Below are 26,144 nucleotides of genomic sequence, written 5' to 3'. Positions count from 1 at the left end.
TAGGATCGAAATCTGGAACAAAGGACACAAAAAATGCATCAGTAGCAAAAACTGAATTTACTCGATTACCTGGGTTTGTCTGGAGGGGCGGAGTTGAATCCGGGAAAAAGTTCTTGGCCTCCCTTACTAGTTCCGAGAGTTGGTAATTATATGTCCCCCTAAGTTGGTTGGGAAGCATTTCTGTCCTTTAGCTAATCTGGCAATCTGTCCTCTTTCCCAGTTGTTTACCCCTTGTTGATGTATTCCTGTTCTACTTCAGGTTCTCCTGATTTGCCACTCTATTTGTGCCTTGCACAATCTGAAGCCTTGGAGATGGGTTATTTCCATAAGGTTCAGCAGCCCTACTTGCTTCATGAATCCCAGGACTCCTCTCGTCGCCCGTCGAGCCTTCCTGGCCGTCTGGAAAACAAGTTACAGATTATGATTTAGTTATTTATTAAGCTGAAAAACAAGTTACATATTATCTATCTGCTCTGTACTCCAGAGTATTACAATATACAAAGAGACCCAGATTACAGAGATCAGCATCCCACTATTGTAATACAACCAGCTACAATTTAGCCCAAAATAGAGTAGGTCTATCAACTCCCTGTTTTTCTCGAGTATCTACCAATTCATTTGCTGTCCTTTTAACCCATTCGGAAATGGAGTTAAATTTCTTAGCAAGAATGCCAATCTCCCTAAATGCAAATCTGTACTTACATGGTGCTTAGTTTACTTGCTTAGACCAAGAAATAACCAAAAGTGAGTCCCCTTCCACTTCCAATTTTCTAGCTTCTAGTTCTGCTAATTTCAAGCGAATCAGGCCTTGTAAGAGTGCCATTGTCTTTGCCTGAACCAAGTCTCCATACCCAATTGGTATTGAGAACAAAGCCACAACTTCCCCATTATGATTTCGAAATACTCCCCCTATTCCTGCTCTCCCAGGGTTTCTTGAGCTTCCATCAAAATTCAGCTTCAATTTATTTGGTTCTGGAGGTTTCCAATGCATCTTATCGAATTACTCCCCCTATTCCTGCTCTCCCAGGGTTTCTTGAGCTTCCATCAAAATTCAGCTTCAATTTATTTGGCTCTGGAGGTTTCCAATGCATCTTAGTAATCTCTTTATGTGTTCCCATATGTGCCACTTCCATTTCCTTATTATATCATGTGTTGAGATATCTTTGAATATATCAACAGTTTTTACCCAGTGTGCAGATCTGGGTTTAATTGCTTCGATTACTTCCTCCTTAGATCTGCTCTTCTCATTGAAAATCCTTTGATTTATTTCTTCCTAGATGGTCCAAACTAAAGCTTCTCTTGTTGCCTTCCATAAGCATTTTGCCCCATTTTTTGTAGCCGCATACAATTAGAACTGAATAAGCTAACCACATCTTGTGGGGGGTCCCATCTGCAACCGAAGTGTGAAGAAAAGTATTCCCAAATGCAAGACACACAATAGCATGAAATTAGTAAATGGGGAAGGGTCTCACCACTAGCCAAGGAACAGTTCCCAACAAAGGGTTTGCACTTTAGGAGGGATGGCTTACACCAAATTTCTTTTATTGGGAAAATCTCCCCCAAAGGTTCTGAATGGGTAAGGATGTTGAGAAAGGAGGCACAAGAGAAAAGACCATTCGACGAGGGAGACCAAACTCGCATGTCCACGGAATTTTGATCCAAGAAGACTTGTTCCAATTTTGAAAGCAGATGAACTAGGGATTCACATTCGTTGTCCCTTAAACCCCTCTTAAAGCTAAAAGTCCCAGTTCAAACCAAGCTCTAAGAGTAACCCAAACCTGGCAACAATCTTAGCCTTATAGTCTGACAAAGCATAGAGAATAGGGAATTGCTATTTAAGGGGTGATTCCCCCAACCAAAGGTCTTCCCGAAAAAGGACTTTGTTTCCACACCCCACATCACAACGGATAAAATTAAAGAAAGAAGGAAATACCTCAAATATTGCTTTCCAAGGGGAATTTGAAGCTGCCTGAGGTGCTACTTTTGCATCCCAACCATTGTTCGCTGCACCATGGATGCTTCCAATGACCATGTGCCACAACCTTTCACCTTCTAGGGGCAATATCCAAAGCCACTTTCCTAAGAGAGCTGTATTCCTCTTAACCAGATTTCCTAAGCCAAATCCTCCATGGTCCTTTACTTTATCAAATGATCTTTCTTTTCATCTCCCAGCTCCCATAAGAAATCTCTCATTATTTTTTTTCCAATTGCGGTGCAATTTTTACCGGGATTCTAAAAGTGGACAGGTAATAGGTGGGTAGGTTGGCTAGAGTGGATCTAATTAAGGTGATTCTTTTCCCCCATAGAAATGTAGTTCCTCTTCCAAATGGATAGCTTCCTAGAAAATCTTTCTATTATGGGTTTCCAAAAGCTGTCTGCTTTCAGGTTTCCCCCCAAAGGTATTCCAAGATAATCTAAGGGCCAATTTTTTACCTCACAACCTAGTATTCCCACAAGCAAGCTAATTTTTTCCTCTCCCAAGTTCTGCCACACAACTGTTTTCCCAATTGACTTTTAAACTTGAGGCTCTGAAAATGATCAGTTAGGACCTTCAAATTTCTTAAGCTGGATTCTGCGCAGTCCTCACAAAGTCTGATTATGTCATCCGCAAACTGCAAATGGGTTAGCACAACCTGATTTGTTCCTACCCTCCAACCTCTAATCCGGTTTTCTAGGTCAGCCTTTATAGTCAGTCTACTTAGCACCTCTACAACAAGGGTAAAAAGGAAGGGGGAGATGGGATCTCCTTGCCTTGGTCCTCTTTTTGCTGGGAAAAAAAATCTTATGCCACACCATTGATCAATATTGAGAAATGAGCCGAACTGATACAACATTTCCACTTTCTTCATCTTCCACCCAACCCAACCTTTTCCAGTAAGCCTAGAAGGTGAGCTACGGTGGAGTTGAGAGAAGGCGGTGAGCGACGGAGGTGAGCGTCGGTGGAGGTGAGAGAAGGCAGTGAGCAGCGGTGAAGAAGGAAACGAAGGGGGTGAGTGAAGGCGGTGAATAATGGTGTAAATGATGGCGGTGAGTGTTGGAGGTGAACGACGTCGATCAGAGGTGTCAAATGATAGGGAGTGACGGTTTGCTATTTGGTCGGTGGGGGTGTGTGATTGACGACGGGGGTACCTTTTATGGTTTTAGTGGAACCATTTCTTCTTTCCTCTGACATTAATCGATGAATCATTGCGGTAGAAGAAGTGGTGCACGAAGTTGGAGAACGACGGCGGTGGTCGTTGTAGCATGACGACGATCGATGGATTTAGGCGGTGTTCATTGGTGACAGATTGTGCTGGAATCTAAGGTGCTCGGTGAGTTTCGAGGGTGAACGATGTAATCCTCGTTCTCTCCTAAGTGCTACACAAAGGAAAGTGTAGTGGTGATTGTGGTGGAGAATATTAGTAGACAAGTGTGGCCTCGCCAAGGGAAGATGTTAAAAAGGGATGTTGCCTCCTATATATCTCAATCCCATAAGAGGGGGGTGGTAGGTGGGGTATGGAGATGTGGCACAACTCTGGGACACGTGGATCTGGTGTCCACAGTGGATTCTTGTTCAAGAAGGCAGTGACAGCAGGGGTCTGGCTAGAGTTTGGGGTGACGATTTAGAAAAGAGAGGGGGAAAGATGGTTCTTAGAAATAGAGGAAGAGGGAGTAGGGGAAAGAAGATGCTTTTTGTAGAAATGTCTGGTGGGGTGCCTTGATTGGAAATTGCCAGTAGAGGTGTTGGAACACTGGGCTACAGTCGAAGGTGGGTGGTATGAGGGTCAAGTATCTTTCGGAAGATTTACTGCTATTCATTTTTCTGTTGATGGAAGAAGCTGAATGGGTTAGGCGAAATGGACCGTGGTATGTTGGACAAAATAGGCTGGCGCTCGATTAGTGGGAATCGACTGCGTGAACCAGATGTCAAAGAGAAATGAGCCGAGTACGGAGAAGGAGGAGTGGATCAAAGTTTTCGGGTTACCCTTAGTTCTTTGGTGCCCAAGTGTGATAAAAGGGATAGGGGACATCTGTGGAGGTTTCTTGGGTACAGATGATTCGACGGTTGAATTGAAGATGTGTGAATGGGTGAGGATCAAAGTGAGAGTAGGTGGGGAAATTCTTGAGAAGGTGGAAATAGTGGCGGGGGATTTTTCTTGTTGGGTTTGGATTTGGAAGGAAATCAGGTCGGAGGTGAGAAAAAGGGGAGGGTGTGAGATATTGACTGATGAGAGGGGAGGGGGAAAGAAGGAAAAGGAAAAAAAGGGGAGTTGGAGGTGAGTAATACGGTGGTCCTTCTGTCGGAAGAAGGAAGCTCGAGTAGGGGCAGGTCATCGGAGAAGTGGAAGATAGAGGGGCGGAAGATGGGGATAGGTCAGCCCGTGTTGCGCACGGAAGATGATGTGCTGCAGTCATACCCGTGGAAGGAAACGGATCCATTAACTCCACCTGTGACACATGTGAGGTTAGCCCAACCCCGGGACTGTGTGAAAAAGGAGATTCAAAATTTAAATCCGATAAATAAGTGGGAAGAGTGCTTGAAGAACTGGCTGAAAGAGATGCTTCTGGAATGTCTTGTGGAATTAAATGTGGTGCCAGATAGTAGGATGCTGTATCTAGAAAGGAACCAAGAAGGAGAAATGACAAGTGGCATGTTGGGAGAAAAGGAAAGGGCATGCTCAGTTGCAGGGGGAGGTCAGAGAGGCGAAGCAGTCAAGTCTCAGTTTGGTCAGGATGGTGTGGGTTCAAATGTGTCCCTTGAAAAATCGGGTCCAGAGCAGTCTACCAAGGATGGTTTGGTCCAGGACTGGCAGCCTTTATCAGGCCCAAATTGGCTATTAGCCACGGCTCAGATGCCGAATTTGCAGCAGAAATGCAGTGGGGCTCATCACCAAGATGATATCAGTAATGTCATTTCGGACAGTGTGGACTGGGTGGTGTTTTCTCAGTTGAGAGAAGAATCTGAGCCAGATCCAATTCTGGAGACATCAGTAAGAGATCCCTCAATTGGCAGCCCGGAGCAGACTATCCAGCCCACTCAGCCGATGGAGCTGATGGAAATCACTCCGTTGGCGGTTGTCAGGGAGGATTTAAATGTTGTTTACAGTGTGCCCCCCACTGTGGAAAGTAATTTGCAGGTTCAGAGCATAGGGGAGAAAAGGGAAGGAGGACTAGGGGTGGGGGAGAGGCCAAGACAGAGGGAGGAGGGGGCAAAGATCAAGGAAAAAGGGGGAGTAAAGGGGAAGGGGGTGGAAGGTTCTTCAGATTGGGTGAATTCGAAACTCCTGGGTCTAGGCAAATTTCTGGGGATTTCAATAGCAGGTATGGAGGCAGAGACAATTAGTTATTTGGAAGCAATTGAAAGGAGGTGGTGGGAGGAGAAATGTAAAGGCAATGTGAAAAAAGGGGGTAAAGGGTCGAAGCAGAACATGGAGATGTTGAGATTGGTGTGGGGGTTGAATGATTCAACAGGAAAGGGGGAGGGAGCAGCGAGGGGAGGGGGAAAAATAGAAGGGGAGGGAGGAAGGGGAGAGGGTTTTGGAGTCGTGAGTGTTTAATGGATCTGTCTATTTTGTCATGGAATATTCAGGGCTTAGGCTCTGGGCATAGGAGAACAGTGGTTTTGTAATTTACTGAATAAATGGAAAACAGAGGTGGTATTCTTCCAAGAAACAAAGTTGGAAGTAATGGATGCAGGTTTTGTAAGAAGCATTTGGGGTCAAGGTCAGGTGCGGTGGGTTAGCAAGGCAGCTAGGGGCAGTGCAGGAGGTTTATTGACCTTGTGGGACAGATCTAAATGCAAGTTAATTTCTTCTCATATTGGTGAATTTTCAGTCTCAGTTGTGTTGGAAGTGGGAGGGGGGGGTTCAAGGTATGTTCACTAATATATATGGTCCGGCGGAGAGTGGGGAGAAGAAGTTGTGGGTGGAGCTGTTAGTAGCTAGAGGTAGCTCAAACCTGCCTTGGTGGGTGGTTGGAGGAGATTTCAGTGGAGGGAGGGGGGGTTTCAAGGTATGTTCACTAATGTATATGGTCCGGCGGAGAGTGGGGAGAAGGAGAAGTTGTGGGTGGAAGAAAATTTGCTGATTTTGTTAACCAGGCCGATCTTCTAGATCTGCCTTTGGTGGGGGCTCAATACACCTGGACAAATAACCAAGAATCCCCGGTTCTGGTTAAACTTGACAGATTTTTAATCTCCTCGAGTTGGGAAGAGGCATTCCAGCAAATTAAACAAGTTGCTCTTCTTAGACCTTTATCAGATCACGCTCCATTCAGTTACTATGTGGAAAGGTGGAGAGTCTGGTGAGAAGTAAACTATCTTTCAAGATGGAAAATGCTTGGTTTGAAGAAAGGGAGTTGGTTCCTCTGCTTATATCGAAATGGGTCCCTTAGAGAGGAAGATAGAAGGAAGAGACTGCTAGCCAAAGTGGGTCCCTTAGAGAGGAAGATAGAAGGAAGAGACTGCTAGCCAAAGTGACTCTAGATTCATTAGCCTACAAAGAGGAATTAAAGTGGAGGAAAAGAGCCAAAGTTAAATGGCTTAAAGTGGGGGGGATAAAAACTCCAATTTTTTTTTTAACAAAATGGTAAAAGCAAGGAAAAGAGTAAATCAAATTGAGAAACTTGAATGGGGAGGGCAAGTGGGTGAAAACTGGACAGAAATGAAGCACCTTGCCACGAGTTTTTTCTAGGAGTTGTTTAAAGAAAACTGGGCAAGAAGACCCTTTCCAGAAGAGCTTACTTTCAAAAGTTTATCGGTGGTTCAGCAGAGGGAGTTAGAAGCGCCCTTCACAGAAAATGAGATATGGCAGGTAATCAATAATATGGGAACTGAAAAATCCCCGGGGCCGGATGGTTTGACAAATATTTTCTATAAACGGTGCTGGGTGGGGGTGAAAGGGGATCTATTGAAGGTGTTCTATGACTCTCACCAAAATGGATCATTGGTTAGAAGTCTGAACAGCACCACTTTCATCTCCCTTATTCCTAAGGTGGAAGGTGCAACAAACATGAAAGATTTCAGGCCAATTAGCCTACTAAACAGTTTTTATAAAATTCTATCCAAAGCCCTTGCAGCAAGAATGAAGAAAGTTCTTGGTGTGATCATTGAGGAGAATCAGTTTGCGTTCGTACTGAGTAGGCAGCTGTTGGGTAGGCGTGTTGGTGGGAAATGAGTTGATTGACTCAAGAATAAGAGAAGGCAAACCAGGGCTGATTTGTAAGTTGGATTTGGAAAAGGCATATGATCATGTATACTGGAAGTGTTTGGATTTGGTGCTAGAGAAAATGAAGTTTGGACAGAAGTGGAGAAATTGGATTAAGGTGTGTATTTCCTCTCCAAAATTCTCAGTTTTGCTTAATGGGCACTCCATGGGTCTTTAAAAATTCAAGAGGATTAAGGCAAGGGGATCCCCTCTCTCCTCTTCTGTTTATATGCATAATGGAAGTTCTAAAGCAAAAGGTGGGGGTTGAGGGTCTATGAAAGGGCTTTGAGGTCTCTCCGGGTGGGGAAAGTGTTCAGATGCTACAGTTCACCGATTATACTCTGTGTTTCATTGATGCATATGTTGATCAGCTGAAGATTCTCTTGGGGGTACTTAGTTGGTTTGAAGTGGTTTTGGGACTGAGAGTAAATTGGACCAAAAGTAGATTGATTCTGGTGGGCAAAGTCCTTGCAGAAAGAATGAAGAAGGTTCTTAGTGTGATCATTGAGGAGAACCAGTTTGTGTTCGTACCGAGTAGGCAGCTGTTGGTGGCAAATGAGTTGATTGACTCAAGAATAAGAGAAGGTAAACTAGGGCTGATTTGTAAGCTGGGTTTGGAAAAGGCATATGATCATGTAAACTGGAAGTGTTTGGATTTGGTGCTAGAGAAAATAAAGTTCGGACAGAAGTGGAGAAATTGGATTAAGGTGTGTATTTCCTCTCCAAAATTTTCAGTTTTGCTTAATGGGCACTCCATGGGACTTTAAAAGTCCAAGAGGATTAAGACAAGGGGATCCCCTCTCCCCTCTTCTGTTTATATGCATAATGGAAGTTCTAAGCAAAAGGTGGGGGTTGAGGGTCTATGGAAGGGCTTTGAGGTCTCTCCGGGTGGGGAAAGTGTTCAGATGCTACAGTTTGCTGATGATACTCTATGTTTCATTGATGCAGATGTTGATCAATTGAAGATTCTCTTGGGGGTACTTAGTTGGTTTGAAGTGGTTTTGGACTGAGAGTAAATTGGACCAAAAGTAGATTGATTCCAGTGGGTAAAGTGGAGAATCTTGAAGAGCTCACAGAGATTTTACTTGGTCAGATTGGATACTTGCCTATCTCCTATCTTGGCCTTCCTCTTGGAGCTAAATGCACCTCTGCGGTGGTGTGGAATCTGGTGGTTGAGAGAGTGGAGAGGTGTCTTGCCCAAAATTATTACCCTTGGCTAAGTGGTTGTTGAAGTGTAGCTTTAGGTGTTGAATTCACAGAGAAGCTAATTAAACCAACAAAAGGAGTTATCGCTAAGAGTAAATAAACTAAAAAAAATGATTTTCTAAAAATAAGAATAAGAATATTCGAATAAAAGTAACAATGATTGAAGGATGAGAAGTAGTATTGTGATGAACAAGGCTTCGAGATTCACTTGATTGATTTGTTCAGCTGTTCTCAACGTTAATTCCTATTTATTACTCAATTGCATGTTTCACATCCCAAACAAACAATCGGAAAATATAACTTTGAAGACCAATGATAAGAACAAAAGTGTTTGTTCTGAGAAAATTAATTTCAACGAAGAACATAGTGATCTATTCTTACAAGCTATCCAAGAGCGAGAATATATCAAACTGACAGTATTGCAGTAAAGGATCAGCCCATAAAATAAATCTACCCAATCAATTATTTTCTAACAAATTGCACATAAAAGGAGCATGACTAATCTCATATGGAAATTGAAGAATATAACTTCTGGGTTTATCAAATCTAAAAATAATTAAGAATCTCTCAAGAACAAAATCAAACGTTGAAATCTCTCAAGGAATCAAAGCAAAATAACAAATAAAACTCATCTATCAATATCCTCCCTAGCCCCGTTGAAGCTTTAGCCACGCTTGGACGTCATTCTCCTCTGTTCTCCTCGTGAAAGAATGAGAAAATAATGGCAAAATAACCTCTGCTGGTCGTACCTTTTTAGGTCAGATTTTTCCCTTTTTATTGCACCGTCAGGCTCCTCAAACTTCTCAACCCAGATCCACATCTTATTCCCCCTTTTTCGCCTTGATAGAAATTGATTTAAAAAAAAAAGTCATCAATAGATGAATTGTAGCCCTATATCTTAGCTCTCCATATCTTCAAGAATCATCGAATTCGGACGTTTGTAGAAAAAGTTATGCCCAAAATACTAGACCCTGTTCAGTGTAAAACGGGAAACAAATCAGCACTCATACTTGGGTCATGGAACTTGGGCTTGGGTTTCTTGGACATGTGCTTGGGCTTTCCTCCATTCAATTATTAATCCTTCCAGCATAAAAAATTGCACAAACAATAAAATTTACATTTATAAGATTACTATGGAAAAATACTACTTTTAAGCTCTTTATTTTACAAATGTCAAATGTTTATCACACTTCAGATATACATTTTCATGCTTTCATCAAGACGAAGCTTATGTCTTGGAAATCCAAGTACCTGTTGCTGGGGGGCAGAATTACATTACTAAAAAGCTCGCTTTCTAATCTTCCGGCCTACTTTCTATCTCTTTTCCCAATTCCAGTCAAAGTTGCCCAAAGAATTGAGAAAATCCAAAGAGATTTTCTTTGGAGGGGCTGAGAGGAGGAAAAGAAATGCCATCTGGTTAACTGGGACCAGGTATGTTGCCCTAAGGAGAGGGGGGTTGGGGATCAGGAAGCTTAAATTGTTTAATAAAGCTCTCTTGGGAAAACGGATTTGGAGATCTGAGAAAGAAAAAGGCAGATGGTGGAGGAAATTAATTGCAGCAAAATATGAGACTGACAATGGGAACTGGGTAACTACTAATCAATTGAATTCTTTATGTTGCTCACTGTGGAAAAAAGTCATGGAAGTTCTACCTTGGATGAGTAGTGGTCTAACTCCAAAAGTGGGGAATGGGAATAGGTTGCGTTTCTGGAGGGATACTTGGTGTGAAAGTACACCCCTGGATGAAGTATTCCCTCAGTTGTTTCAGATTGCGGAAAATCAGAATGGGTCGGTGGCTAGTCAATTTGAAGTGGGGGGGGGGGGGCACTATTATTTGGAGCCCTTCTTTTAGAAGGTCATTTCAGGACTGGGGAATTGGGAAAGTTGCAGATCTCTTGGGGCTGCTTCACAGGCAGTCCATTGACTTGTCGTCTGAGGACTCTTGGATATGGAAGTTTAGTGTGGATGGTAGTTTCTCGGTTAGCTCTTTTGTGGAGCTTCTAAATGAAGCTGTGCATCCTAAATTTCCAGTGGTGAAAATTTGGAACCCTTCGGTGCCTTCTGAAGTGAATGCTTTGGTGCTGCGTCTCTCAACAGATGCCTTATGATAGACTCCCTGGTTAGAAGGGGTGTTCAGATTCAGGACCAGCTGTGTGCTCTTTGTGGAGATATGGAGGAGGATGGCAGGCACGTATTCATTCACTGTTTGGTTACAGCTGCAATATGGAATCACTTTTTATCAGGGGTAGGGCTGCAATGGTGTATGCCTGATTCAGTTCTGGACATGATATGGAGTTGGGAGCTGAACGGTGGTTCAAAATTGGCGAAGTGCATTTGGAGTGTCATACCTTCAGCCATCTTATGCACAGTCTGGATGGAAATAAGGCGGCTAGCATAGATTGCTTGATTGCCTTTGCATTTGGAAAGATAGTTGGGTGGCGGCGGCGAAGGACATTCAGGTTTCTGTCCTTTGTTCTCAGCTGAGATCTAGGATTTTTCTTGAGTTATGATGTATTGTAGGTGTTAAAGTGAGTTGTGTTGGTTCTTTGTTTTAGGGGCCTGGGTAATCTGCCACTTTTGGCTATTTGAATAAAAATTTACCATATCTTTTTCAAAAAAAAAAAAAAGAAAAAGAAAGGACCAATCCACCATATCATGGGCTTTTACCAGATCTAATTTACAAATTAAGCCTTTGCCTCCTTGTTTTTTCCTTTCTTCCACACATTCATTTGCCACAAGAATTTGTTCAATTATTTGTCTCCCTTCCACAAAAGCTCCCTGATTTTGGGGGATTAACTGGGGCAAGATACTCTTAAATCATCCCACTAGGACTTTAGCAATGATTTTGTACAAGCTATCCATCAGGCTTATTGGCCTATGATCTTTTGGAGATTTGACAATATGAATAATTTAGTCTAATGGTATCTATTATACTACTATTAATAACATAAAATAAAAATATAAAAATATAATGTTGTGTCATATATAAATATGTAGGAGTTTGGGTGAGGTGATCCTCCAAAAGTGCCTTATTGCCTAGGCATCACCTTGACAACTATGCTTAGTAGTCTTTGTTGATCCCATTTCTGGAGAAGAAAAAAATATTGGAGGATAGAACATTTTTTGATTCTTCTGGACTCTGATGATGATAATTTGATATATTTCAAGCTCAGGAAATTGTCTTGTTTATGCATGGTTCTGGGTCCTTTCTTAGTGTGGAAGACTGCAATTATAACACTTAGATGTGGACCAGAAGCTGTAGGCCACATCTGGATTGTGGAATTTAATTGGTTCCTCAGGGTTACATTTTTACATCTTCATCCATTTTATCATATGTGAGTGTACATTTTTTGGAGACTTTAATAGTTATGCAGGATTCCTTGTCTTTCTGATTGTATTTTTGGTACCAATCTAACTTTTCAATATTCCTCTTCATTCTGTTTATCCATATTGTAATTTCATTAAGCTGCTAAAATGTGAGTCAGCTTATCTACCTTATGAAGCTACTTGGTCCAATGGGTTCATTCATTAAGTGAACAGCTAATTCCTTGATGAGAAGCATATCCCTTCTATTTCTTATTTTTTCCCCATTTGCCTTATTTTCAGGTAGAAGAGAACAAAGTAGAGAGTGTTAAAAGAGATAAGGCAGCAACTGAGAAGCTACTGCAAGAAACAATAGAGAAACACCAAACAGAACTTGCTTCTCAAAAAGAATATTACACGAATGCTCTGAATGCGGCCAGGGAGGCTGAAGCATTAGCTGAGGCACGAGCCAATAATGAAGCAAGAACTGAACTTGAGAGTCGTCTCAGGGAGGCTGAAGAACGTGAAGCTGCATTGGTTCTAGCATTAGAAGAATTAAGAAAAACTCTAACCCAAAAGGAGCAGCAGGTACTAGTTTAAATCAGGAACTCTGGTTTGATTCCATCTTTTACTACCAAAAAAATGATATAATATTTTCCATGATGCTGTAGGAAGTTTTTAGAGAAGACATGCTTCGGAGGGACATTGAGGATCTTCAGAAGCGTTATCAAGTATTTTTTTTTTAACTTTCTTTAATTGTGACATTTGTTTAAAAATAGTTTTTTGTACCTTGTCTTTCTATTTAGGTGTTTTCAATGTTTTTCAAGCTTCAGTTTAATATGATTTGACTGTTTTTCCAGGCAAGTGAGCGTCGATGCGAGGAGTTGATTACACAAGTTCCTGAATCTACTAGGCCACTTTTAAGGCAGATTGAAGCTATGCAGGTTACAGTTTGATATGGTTTGACTATTTTGATTTCAAAGTAGTGATACCCTGGTATGGTTTCGGGGTGTATTGATACTTTGAACTCTCTTATTTAGCAGATCAGTGTGACCCCCCCCCCCCCCCACCAAAAAAAAAAAAAATTAATTAGATGGTTGGGCTTTGAATTTGGTATTCTTTTGAATAATTACAGGAGACAACTGCTAGGAGGGCAGAGGCCTGGGCTGCTGTGGAGAGGTCCCTAAACTCTCGTCTCCAGGTTCTAGAAATTTTTAAATATTTTGCTTCCTATGTTTTCTATTTGTAATTCCCTCCATATGCATTGTTAATCTGAACTCCTTTTGTTATTGGATTAACAGGAGGCAGAGGCCAAAGCTGCAACTGCTGAGGAAAGTAAGCGGTCTGTGAATGAACGTCTATCTCAAACTTTATCTCGTATAAACGTTCTTGAAGCTCAGGTTCTTCCTTTTTCTCTAGTGATACTCTATTGGAACTGATTTAGATTTTCACTTGATGTTCACTTACTAAAATGAAGTATTTTAGATATCATGTCTTAGAGCTGAGCAGACACAGATTAGTAGGTCCCTTGAAAAGGAGAGACAGAGAGCAGCTGAAAATAGGCAGGAATACCTTGCAGCAAAGGAGGAAGCTGACACTCTGGAAGGTCGTGTCAACCAACTTGAAGAAGAAATCAAGGAGCTCAGGAGGAAACACAAACAGGAGTTACAAGACGCACTGGCCCAGAGGGAATTATTAGAACAGGTAGCCTTTCTGTGGTACTTATCTAACTTATAAATTGATGTGCATAACAATGTGAGAGAGTTAATGACAATGACTTTGTTTGCTTTTAAAAGAGCAGAAAGTAATATCCCCATAATGAATGCTTGTCATAAATGGCTAGCTTCTATAGTATTCTGGGTCCTAAAGGTGTAATCATGTGCATTTTGTTATTTCCTGAAGTTTCATTGCACTTAATGTTAGCTACTAGTTCTGTTTTACGTGTATATATTTTGATTTTTGAAGGCCAAACTGCATTAGTGCATTACAATTTTTTTGAGGTAAAGTATCAATTCATTCAAATAGAAAAATAAAAGACCCATGTACAACCAAAGGCTGTACAATGGGAGAGCACACACCAATTTAGACTACTATCCCATTTGTGATTACAAAAAGATTTTCAACCTCAAGAAGAGAACTAAAGAAAGATCTGTCTATTGCTAACTGTGCTGATGACCAGGATAACGGCTTCCCAACTATTTTCTGCCACACTTCCTCCACTTGACAGCCTTTGTTTTAGAATAGCCTTGAGTTTCTTTCCCGCCATATTGACCAAAAAATTGCTCCTGGAACCATTTTTCTTATAACTTTCCCTTTATTACTCAAGCCTCAGATCTGCCAACCTTTCACAAAATCTTCTACTGAGGCTGGGCAGCAACTCTTGAAAGCGAAGATCCTGAAAATTTTCAACCAAATGTTGTAGGTGAAACTACAATGCAGTAATAGGTGGTCACCTGATTCTTCTACCCTGTTGCATAACACGTTCTGGTGAATCAATCACCATTCCCCTCCTAATCGGGTTGTTTGTCTTTTGTAAGAATCTTGTTCAGGTAGGTAGACCAAAAAAAAAAAAAAAGCCACCTTTGATGGGATATGTTTGCACCAGATTATATTCAAAGGAAAATCCTGCTGTCTGTCTTCTTAGTTAAAATCAATTTGCAAGCTCTACAGCTTCTGGAGAAGCCTTCCAAGTGGTTCAATCTCCCAATCATTCAAAGTTCTTCTGAAGCATGGGTTCCAAACATATTTCCCATTTTGAAACTGCACACAGTCTGCTACTCTTGCCTACTTATCAACAGCAACTGAAAAAAGTTCTGGGAAATCATCCTTTAACATATTGTTTCCACACCAGCAATCTGTCCAGAATCTGACCCTGGTTCCCCTCCCCACTTTACGACTGATTTGCTTCACCTGGATTCCACCACAACTCCCTTGCTGTGCAAACCTCTAGAACCAGTTTCCAAGCAGTGCTAAGTTCTTTTCTCTTAGTCTTCTTATGACCTCTTAGTTTACAAACCTTCATTCTTCTTATGTTTACAAACCTCTCCCTAATTTACCAAAACAACTTTTTTACCATCCTTCTATCCTGTCCATGAGAACTTTCTCATTCTTATCTCAATTTGAGATGCCATCCCTGCTGGAATTGGGTAAAGCGATAATGAGTAAACAGGTAGAGAAGTTATAATACTCTTTATTAGAGTGAGTTTACCCCCATTTGATAGATAACTTGCTTTCCACCTAGTCAGCAGCCTTTTCTCTATCCTCTCCACAATTGGTTCCCACATAAACTTAGCATTGCATTTGGCCTCCAAAGGCATTCCCACAGATACTTCAATGGAAACTCACACACTTTAAATACCCAGAAATCAGTCCAAAGTTGCAATTTTTGCACCTCACTCACTGCTACCAGCTCAATTTTGTGCACATTCAGATGTAATTCAGAAACCACTTTGAACCACCACAGTGTTGCCATCAAATAGTAAAGTTGCTCTCATGATGCATTGCAAAAAAATACGAGTCATTTGCAAACTGTAACAGGGGAATGTTAAACTATTCACTCCCACTGTGAAACCCTCCTAAATACCACTTGACAATACTCTTGAAGTCAATTTCCCTAAGACTTCTGTCACACAAAGAAATATCAGGGGAGACAAGGGATCACCTTGCCTTAAACTCCTTGAACTCCTGAAACGACCACAAGCCACACCATTAACCAAAACCGAAAAAGGAGTTGTTACACATACCTTCATCCAATTCCTCCACCTGGAACTAAAATTCATTCTCCATAATATGTAGTCCAAAAAGTCCGAATTTCCATGATCATAGGCTTTTTCAAGATCCTTCATCTTACACAACAAACCAACTCTTCCACTCCTAACCTGGGAGTCTATTAGTTCATTTTCTATTAAAACCCCATTTATCAACTGTCTTCCCTCAACAAATGCTCCTTGAAACTCCAAAAGAACATAACCCATGATTGATTTCAACCTTTTGGCCAGCAATTTGAATAAGATTTTATAAACACTACCAATAAGACTAATTGGTTTGAAATCCTTAAGTTCCTTGGCCCCTTCTTTCTTAAGGGTTAATGAAATAAAAGTGGAGTTTAGACTTCTTTCTAAATCAGCAGAAGAATGAAACCTGGAGAATATTGCCATAATTTCTTCCTCCATTAAGCCTCAATACTTTTTGGAAAACTTCATAGTGAAGCCATCTGGGCCAGGAGCTTTATCAACCTCCCATTTCATTTATTGCTTCCCACACCTATTCAGTAAACACCCTCTTTAAATTTCTCCCATGTTCCTCAAACAATCTACTAAAATCTAATTGTTCCACCTTAGGCCTTCTCTTCCATTCTTCCTTGTATGGCTTTGAAAAGAAATATTTGTTGCCTCTTTAGTTCTTGTTTCATCCTCCACCTCTTCCCCATCTATGACTAGCCTCTTTATCAAGTTTTCTCTTCTTTTAGCATTTGCTATTTGTAGAGAGACTGGGCCAAATGGGCCCCTAGTACTTGTTTATGTTTTAAGTAGCACCATGTTTACATTTTATGTGTTAATGGGCCTTTTTCATTATGGGCTTGTTACCTTGTTTTGTTTTTCTTTAAGTTGTTTATGTACTGACCGCCTACTCTCTTCATTGCTCACCATAGAGTATGTTTGAGCAAGGGTGACTTCACCATTGGCTAGAATATTCTGCCTAGTAATGTCGAACTCAGGGTTGAGTCCTATAAGAAACTCAAACACCCTGTTTCGTTCTACCAATTTTTCTAAATTCTCTGCATCCTTGGTGCTCTCCCATACAACTGTCTCCATAACATCAATCTACTGTCACAATGATTTCAACATGGAGAAGTAGACTACTACACTCTTCTTCCCTTGTCTTAGATTGTTCACATCACTCTTCAATTTATAGGCTCTCCTTGGCAAAAGTCATCCAAAGGTAATGTTGGCTTATGTAGGGCTGCATAGAATTGACTAACCACCCATTCATTGTGTAGTTCTCCTGCAACCATTTTTCATACGTAGGGTCCGTCTTTGCAGGTTTCTCCTTGCTGCCTGTGAAATACCCCAGTATACTTCTACTACAAAGATAAATTCATATAGGTTGTGCCCAAGCTAGATAATTGGTTCCATCTAGTTTAATTGTAGTTACTCCACTCAAAAAGGAATATATTGGACCAACCCTGAATACCGGAATCTGCTTCATTTCAATTCCAGCTTGCTCCATTAATCAAGCGAAAATCAAAAAACTATTTTTTCACTCTTTATGGACCTAACCGATGTCAGCCATGTACCAAAAAGTTGAAAAACTAGGGTTTTACTGCACTCGGCTCAATGAGAGAAAGAGAGAAGAGATAGCCGCTCCTACCAGAGCTTCCCAACCTTCTTCAAACCTCAACTGCTCCCTTCTGGGAATCAAAAGAAACCTCCCAAGCCCTAAGCACCACAACCAATTCTTCTCTTTATCCTGTAACTTGAAATCTCTCTAGTTGGCTAGGGTTTTGGGCAGAAAAATAAAAGCTCCACTTCTTGGCACTCTTCAGCCAGACTTTAATTCTCAAAACCCTCTACCAACAAGGCAAACAGTCATTTGAATGATCAGAAGCTTATCTCATGGAAAAAGAAAAAGAAAAAAGGGAAGAGGGAAAAATTGCTCTGATACCAAAACGTGGAACTGTCCAAATCTGATAATTAGAACTGATTACAGCAGTAAAAGAAAAAGAAAAAAAGGTGATCACAGCAGAAGGAAGAAGAAGAAGGAGAAGAAGAGAAGAAGAAGAGAAAGGAGAAAGAGAGAGTTCAATGGATCCCTCCTCTCTCTCTCTTAATCTTTTATTAAACCCACTTAACTATGTCTAATTACATCTCTGCCCTGCGGCCATCACATAAATAACTTAAAAGAAAAACAAAACAAGTTAACAGGACCATAATAAAAAAAGGCCCATTAACACATAGAATGTAAACATGATGCTGCTAAAAAACATAAACAAGTACTAGGGCCCATTCGGCCCAGTCTCTCTACACTATTTTGTGGAAAAACTTGGTATTTTTATCACCTTCCTTCAGCCATAGACACTTAGACCTCTGTCTCCATTTTATTTCCTCTTGAAAAGCAAGTTCATCAAAGTCTGCTTTGGCACTCCACTGATGTTTGTCCATTCTCTTCACCCATTTAAATACAAGCTTCCTTCATACCTTTATTTTCCCTTTAAGGCACTTGGTTTCTTACTAACAATAAAGCTTGTTGAACCTTCAAAATGAAATTGAGACCACAATAGCTCTAATAGAATCATAAAGCCCTCCTCTTCCAGCCAGAGGTTCTCAAATCTAAAAGGAGAAGGTTTAGGTAGAATTCCATTACTGTCCAAGCAGATTGGCTTGTGATCTGATAGAGGACGGGAAAGGGACTCCATGGAAAGTTGGCCAAGTTTCTCTTCCCAGCCTATTGAAACCACAAATCTATCAAGTTTTTTTTTCCTAAAATTGCCACCTCCTGATTGTTTGTCCAAGTGTATTTTGTTGCCAAAAGATGGATGCCCACTAATTCCCATCTACTCATAAACGACCCAAAACCTCTCATGCCCCTTGATGCCCTACTTCCTCCTTTTTTCTCATGTGCAAATCTGGTAGTATTGAAGTCTCTGGCTACCCACCCAAGGTTTCTCCCATGTTCCCCCAACCCTATTCAGTTCCGCCCAAAACAGCATCATCAAACAATTTTCTTTTGGCCCATAAACCCCTGAAAAAAATCCAGTCCCAACCATCTTTTTTTGAAGGATAGTTTAAAATTCATTAATCTGAAAAAGAGATACAATACAGATCAGTTGGTTGTCAACTCAACAAACCAACCAAAACTACACCACTCAAACTGAAAATAATTCTTCATTACAAGGATGCAACTCAAGAGTACCCCAAAAATTCTCTGACAAATCAGCTTTGTTCACTTGATTGAAATTTGGGAGCTGCAGAACCCAATCTGATATCAGCTTACTCACTGCAGCTACCAGAAGATCCCCAACCATCTTTGCACAACTGGAATAAAATGGATAATGAGAATTGTCCTGTTATTTTATCCTTCATCTTCAAAACATCCGGATCTCAAACAATGACCAAACCCCCTGTTGTACCAATTTCTACTTCCTCATACTGACATGATTTGAGCCAATTCTATGCTTTCCATTTTAGTCTCTTGAAGGCAAAGGACGTTTGGATTCCACTTCCTAACTTGAGCTCCAATCACTACCCTCTTACGACCAGAATTTAGGCCTCTTACGTTCCATGAAATAATCTTCATGATGATTGTTTAGAGAAAAGAACTCGAAGAGCAGTTACATCCCCTTTTCACCTCCTTCTACCACCCTCACACCCACCCGTAGTTCCTAATTTATCATTTAAACCCAAGCGAGTCTGAATAGTTCCTTTTCAGTCTTTTTTTTTTTTTATCACTAACAATTTCATTAATTCACCAAAGAGGTTACATAAGGAAGACAAACACACTTATCTTCCAAGTACAATCAAGAAAACAAAAGAATAGGTAGGGACAGAAAATTACAACTTAGCCCAAAACATTGAATCCCTTTCTGCCCCTTGTTTAGCTAAACCATCAGCTACAGAATTGGCTGATCTTTTGACCCAGCACATTTTAACCTCCATCTCCCGCACGAGCCACTTAAATTTCCTCCTCTGATTATTGTACCTCCATAAACCATTGCTGTCTGCATTCAGCCACCCTATCACCACCTCCGAATCCCCTTCAATTAAGAGTTTTCTGATGTTCATCTCCTTGGCTTTTTGGACTCCTTCCATAACTGCAAAGATCTCAGCTCTAAGGGAGTCACCCACTCCAATTGGGCCTGAGAACAAGGCAAAAATTACCCCATTCTCATCCCTAAAGACACCCCCAATCCCTGATTGTCTAGGTTCCCCCTACTACTCCAATCAAAATTTAATTTCATGAACCCAGCAGGTGGAGGTGTCCAAGACACACTCATTATTGACTTGGTCTGTGTGCACTTTGCTATTTCACCCCACTTCCTCAACATGTCATCCACTGTGTAACCTGTGAATAGTTCCAAAGATTTCAGCCATTGTACAACCATAAAATGAATGATAGCCTTTAGTTCTTCCACCCCTCTCTCAGCCGCTGAGAATATCCTGAAGTTTCTTTCTTCCCATATTGTCCAACATACTACAGCCCTCAAACCTCTCCACATGGTCCTTCCCCTTTTCCTACGCCACCTGAAGACAAAAGGGGAAAAAAGGCCCTGCAGATCTGATGGAGGGTTCCATCTATACCCAAAGAAGGAAAAAACCCATTCCCAAATTGACCTCGCAAAATGGCAAGACACCAGTAGGTGAAAACCAGTCTCCCCATCCGCTTTACATAGAACACACCAATGGGGTGACAAGCAAGTATTGGGTCGCTTCTTTTGGAGTAGATCACCAGTGTTGAATCTTTCCAGATAGGCTTCCCAACAAAAACTACCAACCCTAGGAGGGATTGCTCTGCACCAAACCTCATCAACAGGGAAAGGGGGGATTACAGGACTGGTGGACTGGCTTAGGACTTTGAAAAAGGAAGCACAAGAAAATAAGCCAGTGGGGGTAGGGGTCCAAATTCTAGAGTCCACCCTTGCGGGGTCTAAGACAACACTATAAGAAGTTCAAGAAGGCTTGAAATATTAGCAAAGTCTGAATCTCTCAAGGCCCTTCTGAGACCCAAATTCTACCCAAGCCCAGAATTGGAAGAGGATGGGGTAATGAAGGATGAAACTGGCTCATTTTTAAGATCAGATAGAGCATACAAAGAAGGAAACTGATCCTTTAGAGGGGCATTTCCTTTCAGTCTTTCTGCTCTTCTTTCCTCTCTCCTCCAAGATTATTCTTTCAACTTCCATGAGATAGCCTTTGGTAAGCCCCAAAACTCCCAAAATTTAGCAATTTGGACATCACCCAGGGTGATGGATCCTCAACCTCTCCCAAATGAAAGCACCCCTGTTTCGATCTTTGCTGTCCCTGACCCAAAACCGCTATTTCCATACATACCTGCTAACCTCCATTCGTTTGCAGGGACAACTGCCAGTGGTCATACTTCAGCACTGCTTCCTTGGGTCTGCACCTCCAACAAGTTATCTTCTCCCTTCTGTGTAGGTGTCACCAATGATTCTTGATCATCGTTGCCCCTAACCTCTTTGATATCTACAGGTGGCTTCCTCATTTGACCTTCCAGTGTTTGCTGGCTTTCCATCTGGTTACCCTCCCCCTCAACTGATATGCCAAGAGGCTGTCTTCCCAGTGTCTCACTGCTTTGAGTTGCAGGTGTGTCGTTTTGCACTAGAGAGAAGAGGGTATCCATACATACCTGCTAACCTCCATTCGTTTGCAGGGACAACTGCCAGTGGTCATACTTCAGCACTGCTTCCTTGGGTCTGCACCTCCAACAAGTTATCTTCTCCCTTCTGTGTAGGTGTCACCAATGATTCTTGATCATCGTTGCCCCTATCCTCTTTGATATCTACAGGTGGCTTCCTCATTTGACCTTCCGATTATTGCTGGTTTCCCATCTGGTTACCCTCCCCTTCAACTGATATGCCAAGAGGCTGTCTTCCCAGTGTCTCACTGCTTTGAGTTGCAGTTGTGTCGTTTTGCACCAGAGAGAAGAGGGTATCTATTGTTTTGGACCAAACCTGGTTTGGTTCCCTCTCTACTATGGTCCAACACCCCCTTGTCTTTGGTTTGAACCAGGTTTGATTGGGAAATCTTCTCACCTTGAGATGCCAAGTTGACCACATTAACTTTCACCCTCCGATCTGAATCTTCAAAAAGTCTCCCATTTAGTCTTTCCCTTAGTGCTCTCCAACCCTCCCAAATTTCTCCAGTTGTCGGGCCCTGAAACCAGTAATTGTACCAGTTTTCCAAGAAATTTGAGTGTCAATTTTTCTAAGAAAGTGTCTTCGTTCAAAATTTGAAACTTGTTTAGGTTTCCAAGATCATTATCGACAGCCACCTGGATATTATCCACTCCTGTTAGGCTTTTTTCTCTGTCAGGCATCTCAGATATTCTACGCTCCCAGGAATTTCTCGTAGCATCTACATCAGTGCATTACAATACTGTTGAAATCAGAAGGCCAAATAAAAAAGTTCATCTTGTTACATAGTTTCTACTATTAATCTGTCAGTTTACTTGGTGGAATGCAGTCAGAGTTCCCATTTTTAATAATTAGTTTCTCTCTTCTGTCATTCCAATAAAATTCCTTGAAGGAGTTGATGGGAAGTCAAAAGCAGTCTTCCCTATGCAATTATTCTCCAATTTGTAATAAAAGTTCCCTTCCTATATGCTTGAATGTTCTTTGTGTGCCTTTTCCATCTTATCTACTTACATGGCTAAATCTTGGTTATGGTTTATTGCATTACTCAACTCTAGTGAGTTGGTTTTACGAAGAACAACTTGTTCTGACTTAGTTGTGCTGATGTGGACAACTACTGTATGCAAGCTTAAAGCGAGTTTGAGGATGTCCAGTAGTATTGGGCCTTGAGTCTTCCATGGGCCGCATGGCTGAGTCCAGGGATTGTCAGGCTGCATAGGAAAAAAAAGAAACCTTACTAGGACAAAATGCAACTTATATACAACCTTTTCTTTGTACATTTATATCAGCCCCTCTTCCCTGAGAAAATTCCTGGTTATGCCTGTATCCAATGATGCAAAGTGGATGCCTATTTTTTCTTCTTTACTTTTTTATCTTGCGTATTTAAATGTTGAGACATGCTAAAAAATATACATTATGTTCATATTTAGGGAGACATGAAATGCCAAAAATTTTTATGTAAAGCTAAAACCTCATCTTGTTTTGTCACACTTGCTGGAACTATATTCAGATAATAACCATATATGGAAGGAGATGAGGCTTAAGTGAGGGAAAAAACGTCCAAACCTGATCTTTTCCTGGGATTCTTACCGAAAAAAAAAAGATATTTTTCTTGGGATAATCTCGAAAATATTCTTGATGAATAATTAAGAGATGAAAAGAGAACTATTGGGACAAAGTTTTTGGGTATGTGAGGTTACCAGTTTTCCTCTTACCTGGATGCTTTCAAGCTATGGTTGAGATGGAACATATCAGGGAAAATATATACATTTATAGTCTTGTATTTTTGTTTACAATGTTTTACTTTAAAAAATATGACATAAGTTTTTTGCTTATATATCCAGTCTTTGTGATGAGTATGTTGGATCTGTTAAACCATTGTTTTCAGTGTTCATTCAAGATTCTATGTAGAGTATCACGATCCTGACATTTATTTTCATTGTGAAATTCAAGTATCCTGATTTGAGTACCTTCTTATAGGAGCTTGAACGGGAGAAAACTATGAGGCTAGATTTAGAAAGGAGTGCTCATCTTGAAACTCCTGCAGTATCTGATCAAGCTCCAAAATCAAAGCATACACATCCTTATGTTGACAATGGTGGTTTATGGCTTAAATTGCACCAATTCTTTTTTTTTTTTTTTGGTTTTATAGTTTGCTCTATATATTCATTAGTTATATTTTCATGTTGTGTAGGAAACCTCTCCAACCGGAAGCTTTCTAGTGCTCGAAGCCTAAGCAGCATGGAAGAAAGTTTCTTCCTACAAGCATCTTTGGACTCATCTGATGGTTCCTTTGAGCGGAAACATCATGGTGACACAACCATCACACCTTACTATTTAAAGAGCATGACACCAAGTGCTTTTGAATCTACACTCCGTCAGAAGGATGGTGAACTTGCTTCTTACATGTCTCGTTTGGTATGCATCATTCATCATAATATTTTCTTTTTCATTTCCTTTAGTTATGTTTAATTTGTGAATATGTTTATTTGTTGGTATAGCTTGTCTAAAATTGTCATTATTGGTACTGTAAATTCTGTAATATATTCCTGTGGTACTTTTGCTTTAAGTATCACAGTAATTTCAACTACCTAATTTCTTTACAGCTTAATGAGTAGATCTTTCTCCGTTAATGATGTTTGGATTTTTTCTCTCTTCTGGTGGGAATTCTTTTATTGTCAACTTAATTTTTTTTTCTTTTATATCAAAATCTTATCATTCTTTAGGTCTAGTTTATTTGGTCTGGGGTAGGAATACTGTTCGTTTCTAAATGTTGATTATTCATGTTATCAATGTCAATTTCTTGTTTGATCAGTGATGATCCACATTAATTTGTGTTTGATCAGTGATGATCCACATTAATTTGTACATTGATTATTCATTCCAGACATCCTTGGAATCCATCCGGGACTCTCTTGCAGAGGAATTAGTTAACATGACAGCACAGGTCAGTCTACATCAATTTTCAGTCTGTTCTTATTTCTTGTGATATTGCTTAACTGGAATCCTTATGGATGTTCAGTTTGAAAAATTACGGATGGAGTCAGCTGTGCTGCCTGGCTTACGAGCAGAGCTAGAGGCATTACGAAGAAGGCATTCTAAAGCTCTGGAGTTGATGGGTGAACGTGATGAAGAGGTGCATATTGTGTGGGGTTCTACAAACACAGAGATAGACTTTACCTGGCTAAAGTTTTCAATATTTTCTTTTCGTTTGGTTTTTCCCTGATCGTGAAATAAAAGTGTTTCTTGTTTGCACTTTAGAAATCAGTGCATGTGCTAGCTGTATGTGCTCTGGATCCAGGTTTTCATTTCCTCTTTATCTGAAGCTCCAGTTAAGTTTGAATGAACTGTATGTACAAGGCTGATGGGGTGCACTGGGATAAAAAATTAGGTTCGAGCTAGCATAGCACACCAAGAGTTGAAAAGAAAGGAAGCAAACTTGCATGAAAGCTCACTTCTTTGTTTTCACTTTCTATTTTATTCTTATTAATATCCCTCAGAGTTTGCAAAAGCTAGTATAGATGTTATAAAATTTGCTGACTCATTTATTCATTTCCAACCTTAAAAGTTATCTCAAGTAGTTGAATTTGATTAGTCCACTTGAAAGGATAAAAATTCACATTCAGATGAAGATGTTATTTTTATTTATAGTGAAGCCTGAGAATTTATTTCGGGTATAAGTTAAGAAAAGGAAAAGTAAACTAATTGTAACGTGTCAAACCTTTTAAAAATTAGAAAAGGTAGATTAGACATGCAATCAACATTTCCTTGGCCCTTGTTAGGTCATTGTAAAGCTTCTAACTTTTTAACTTAAGCTTGATTAAGTGGCTTAGGGTTCATCAGTTCATGGTGTGTACAAGTGCATGCTTTCAGTTGCTACTGGTGGTCCTATTTCTGATTATGATCACATTAAGAATTCAAAAAGGCATCCTTTTTTTTAGAAGACTAAATTGGTGACTTTTGCAAGTGGATATATTTTTGCAGCTAGAAGAACTTCGAGCTGATATTGTGGACATGAAGGAGATGTATCGAGAGCAAGTAAACTTGCTTGTGACCAAGGTACTTGTATTCTTCCCTGCCGAGGTGCATTCTGTTTTTGGTTCTTGACAATCTTGGTGAAGTCTTTTTCACAATTGTCCTTACTTGTTAGCAGATCCAAAGGTTGAGCTCTTCTACAGTGAAAGCCACCACTTGATCTTTGAATTTGGTTATGGTCTTCCCTTTTGTACTGATCAGATGAATTTTCAAAGGTTGTGTTTTTAAGTGTACTGGAGATAGATATGTGACTTCTCCGGTCTATAGCAAGGCTTATTGTTGTATATCACAAATGGAAATAGATGAAATCAATACCAAAATGGTATTGCACATCTCTCTCTCTCTCTCTCTCTTATATATATATATATATATATATATATATATATATTTCAAAGCAAATTTCTCTTAGTGAATTTACTATCTATTAGGAGCATGCTTCATTCAAGGTTTTGCCATCAGCGTTGCTTGTTTACTTCTCAGTTTATTGACTGTATTCCATCTGAGGAGTAGCAATTGTAAACTTTATCATGAAAACATTACTATGTAGAGGCAAGTGGCTCCAGCGGGACTGACCGATGACCCCCGAGGCCTAGGGCTGTGCATTTGGGTGGATTCCCAGTTCCCACTTATTAGAATGCCTAGACCGAAATTCAGGGCTTTCTGTGGAATATCGGTGATGGAACTTTTGGTACCATTCTTAATATCACCTTTTAGAAAGCGCCAGTATGCCAATATCGCCTTTGAGCTTGGGGGTTCCGTCATTCCCACGTTGGCGAGCTTAGAAGGGGATTGAGCAGCACGAGGAAGACAAGGGAACAACCTGACAAAGGATGAAGGTGGTTTAGGGCTTGGGTACCCACTGAATCTTGGTCATCTCACTGTAAGTGAAGTGATGTCCTAAATTAGGCCCATGCCAATAGAATTGGGATCTGCTCCTCACACCTACCTTACAGCCACATCCCACCGTGTATTGGAAGCATTTCACATTCTCACATACAAATAAGGGATATGTTCCCGATGAGCAGCTGGTATATGTTGTGAGGTAGATG

At 40.6% G+C, this 26,144-nt stretch overlaps 1 protein-coding gene across 3 annotated transcripts in view; it reads left to right on the top strand.

Annotated features, from left to right (window-relative positions):
- Positions 1 to 25,427, top strand: part of LOC148869116 (golgin candidate 5-like) — a 64,999-nt gene extending 39,572 nt beyond the window's left edge. For all 3 annotated transcript variants that reach the window (XM_088970408.1, XM_088970406.1, XM_088970407.1), the window contains exons 9-20: positions 11,997 to 12,281; positions 12,365 to 12,424; positions 12,554 to 12,637; positions 12,829 to 12,894; positions 12,995 to 13,093; positions 13,179 to 13,397; positions 23,041 to 23,158; positions 23,255 to 23,478; positions 23,948 to 24,007; positions 24,083 to 24,196; positions 25,045 to 25,119; positions 25,214 to 25,427. In XM_088970408.1, coding sequence (XP_088826534.1) covers positions 11,997 to 12,281; positions 12,365 to 12,424; positions 12,554 to 12,637; positions 12,829 to 12,894; positions 12,995 to 13,093; positions 13,179 to 13,397; positions 23,041 to 23,158; positions 23,255 to 23,478; positions 23,948 to 24,007; positions 24,083 to 24,196; positions 25,045 to 25,119; positions 25,214 to 25,255 — 1,446 coding nt within the window. In that variant the 3' untranslated portion in view covers positions 25,256 to 25,427. The remainder of the gene's footprint in view (positions 1 to 11,996; positions 12,282 to 12,364; positions 12,425 to 12,553; positions 12,638 to 12,828; positions 12,895 to 12,994; positions 13,094 to 13,178; positions 13,398 to 23,040; positions 23,159 to 23,254; positions 23,479 to 23,947; positions 24,008 to 24,082; positions 24,197 to 25,044; positions 25,120 to 25,213) is intronic.
- Positions 25,428 to 26,144: the final 717 nt, after the last annotated feature.

The sequence above is a fragment of the Nelumbo lutea genome, chromosome 2 (assembly GCF_056320005.1).
Source record: "Nelumbo lutea isolate HS-2025 chromosome 2, American lotus-T2T, whole genome shotgun sequence".
Classification (NCBI taxonomy): domain Eukaryota; kingdom Viridiplantae; phylum Streptophyta; class Magnoliopsida; order Proteales; family Nelumbonaceae; genus Nelumbo; species Nelumbo lutea.
Note: the sequence above shows the minus strand (reverse complement) of the source record. Positions and strands in the feature narration are given on the sequence as shown.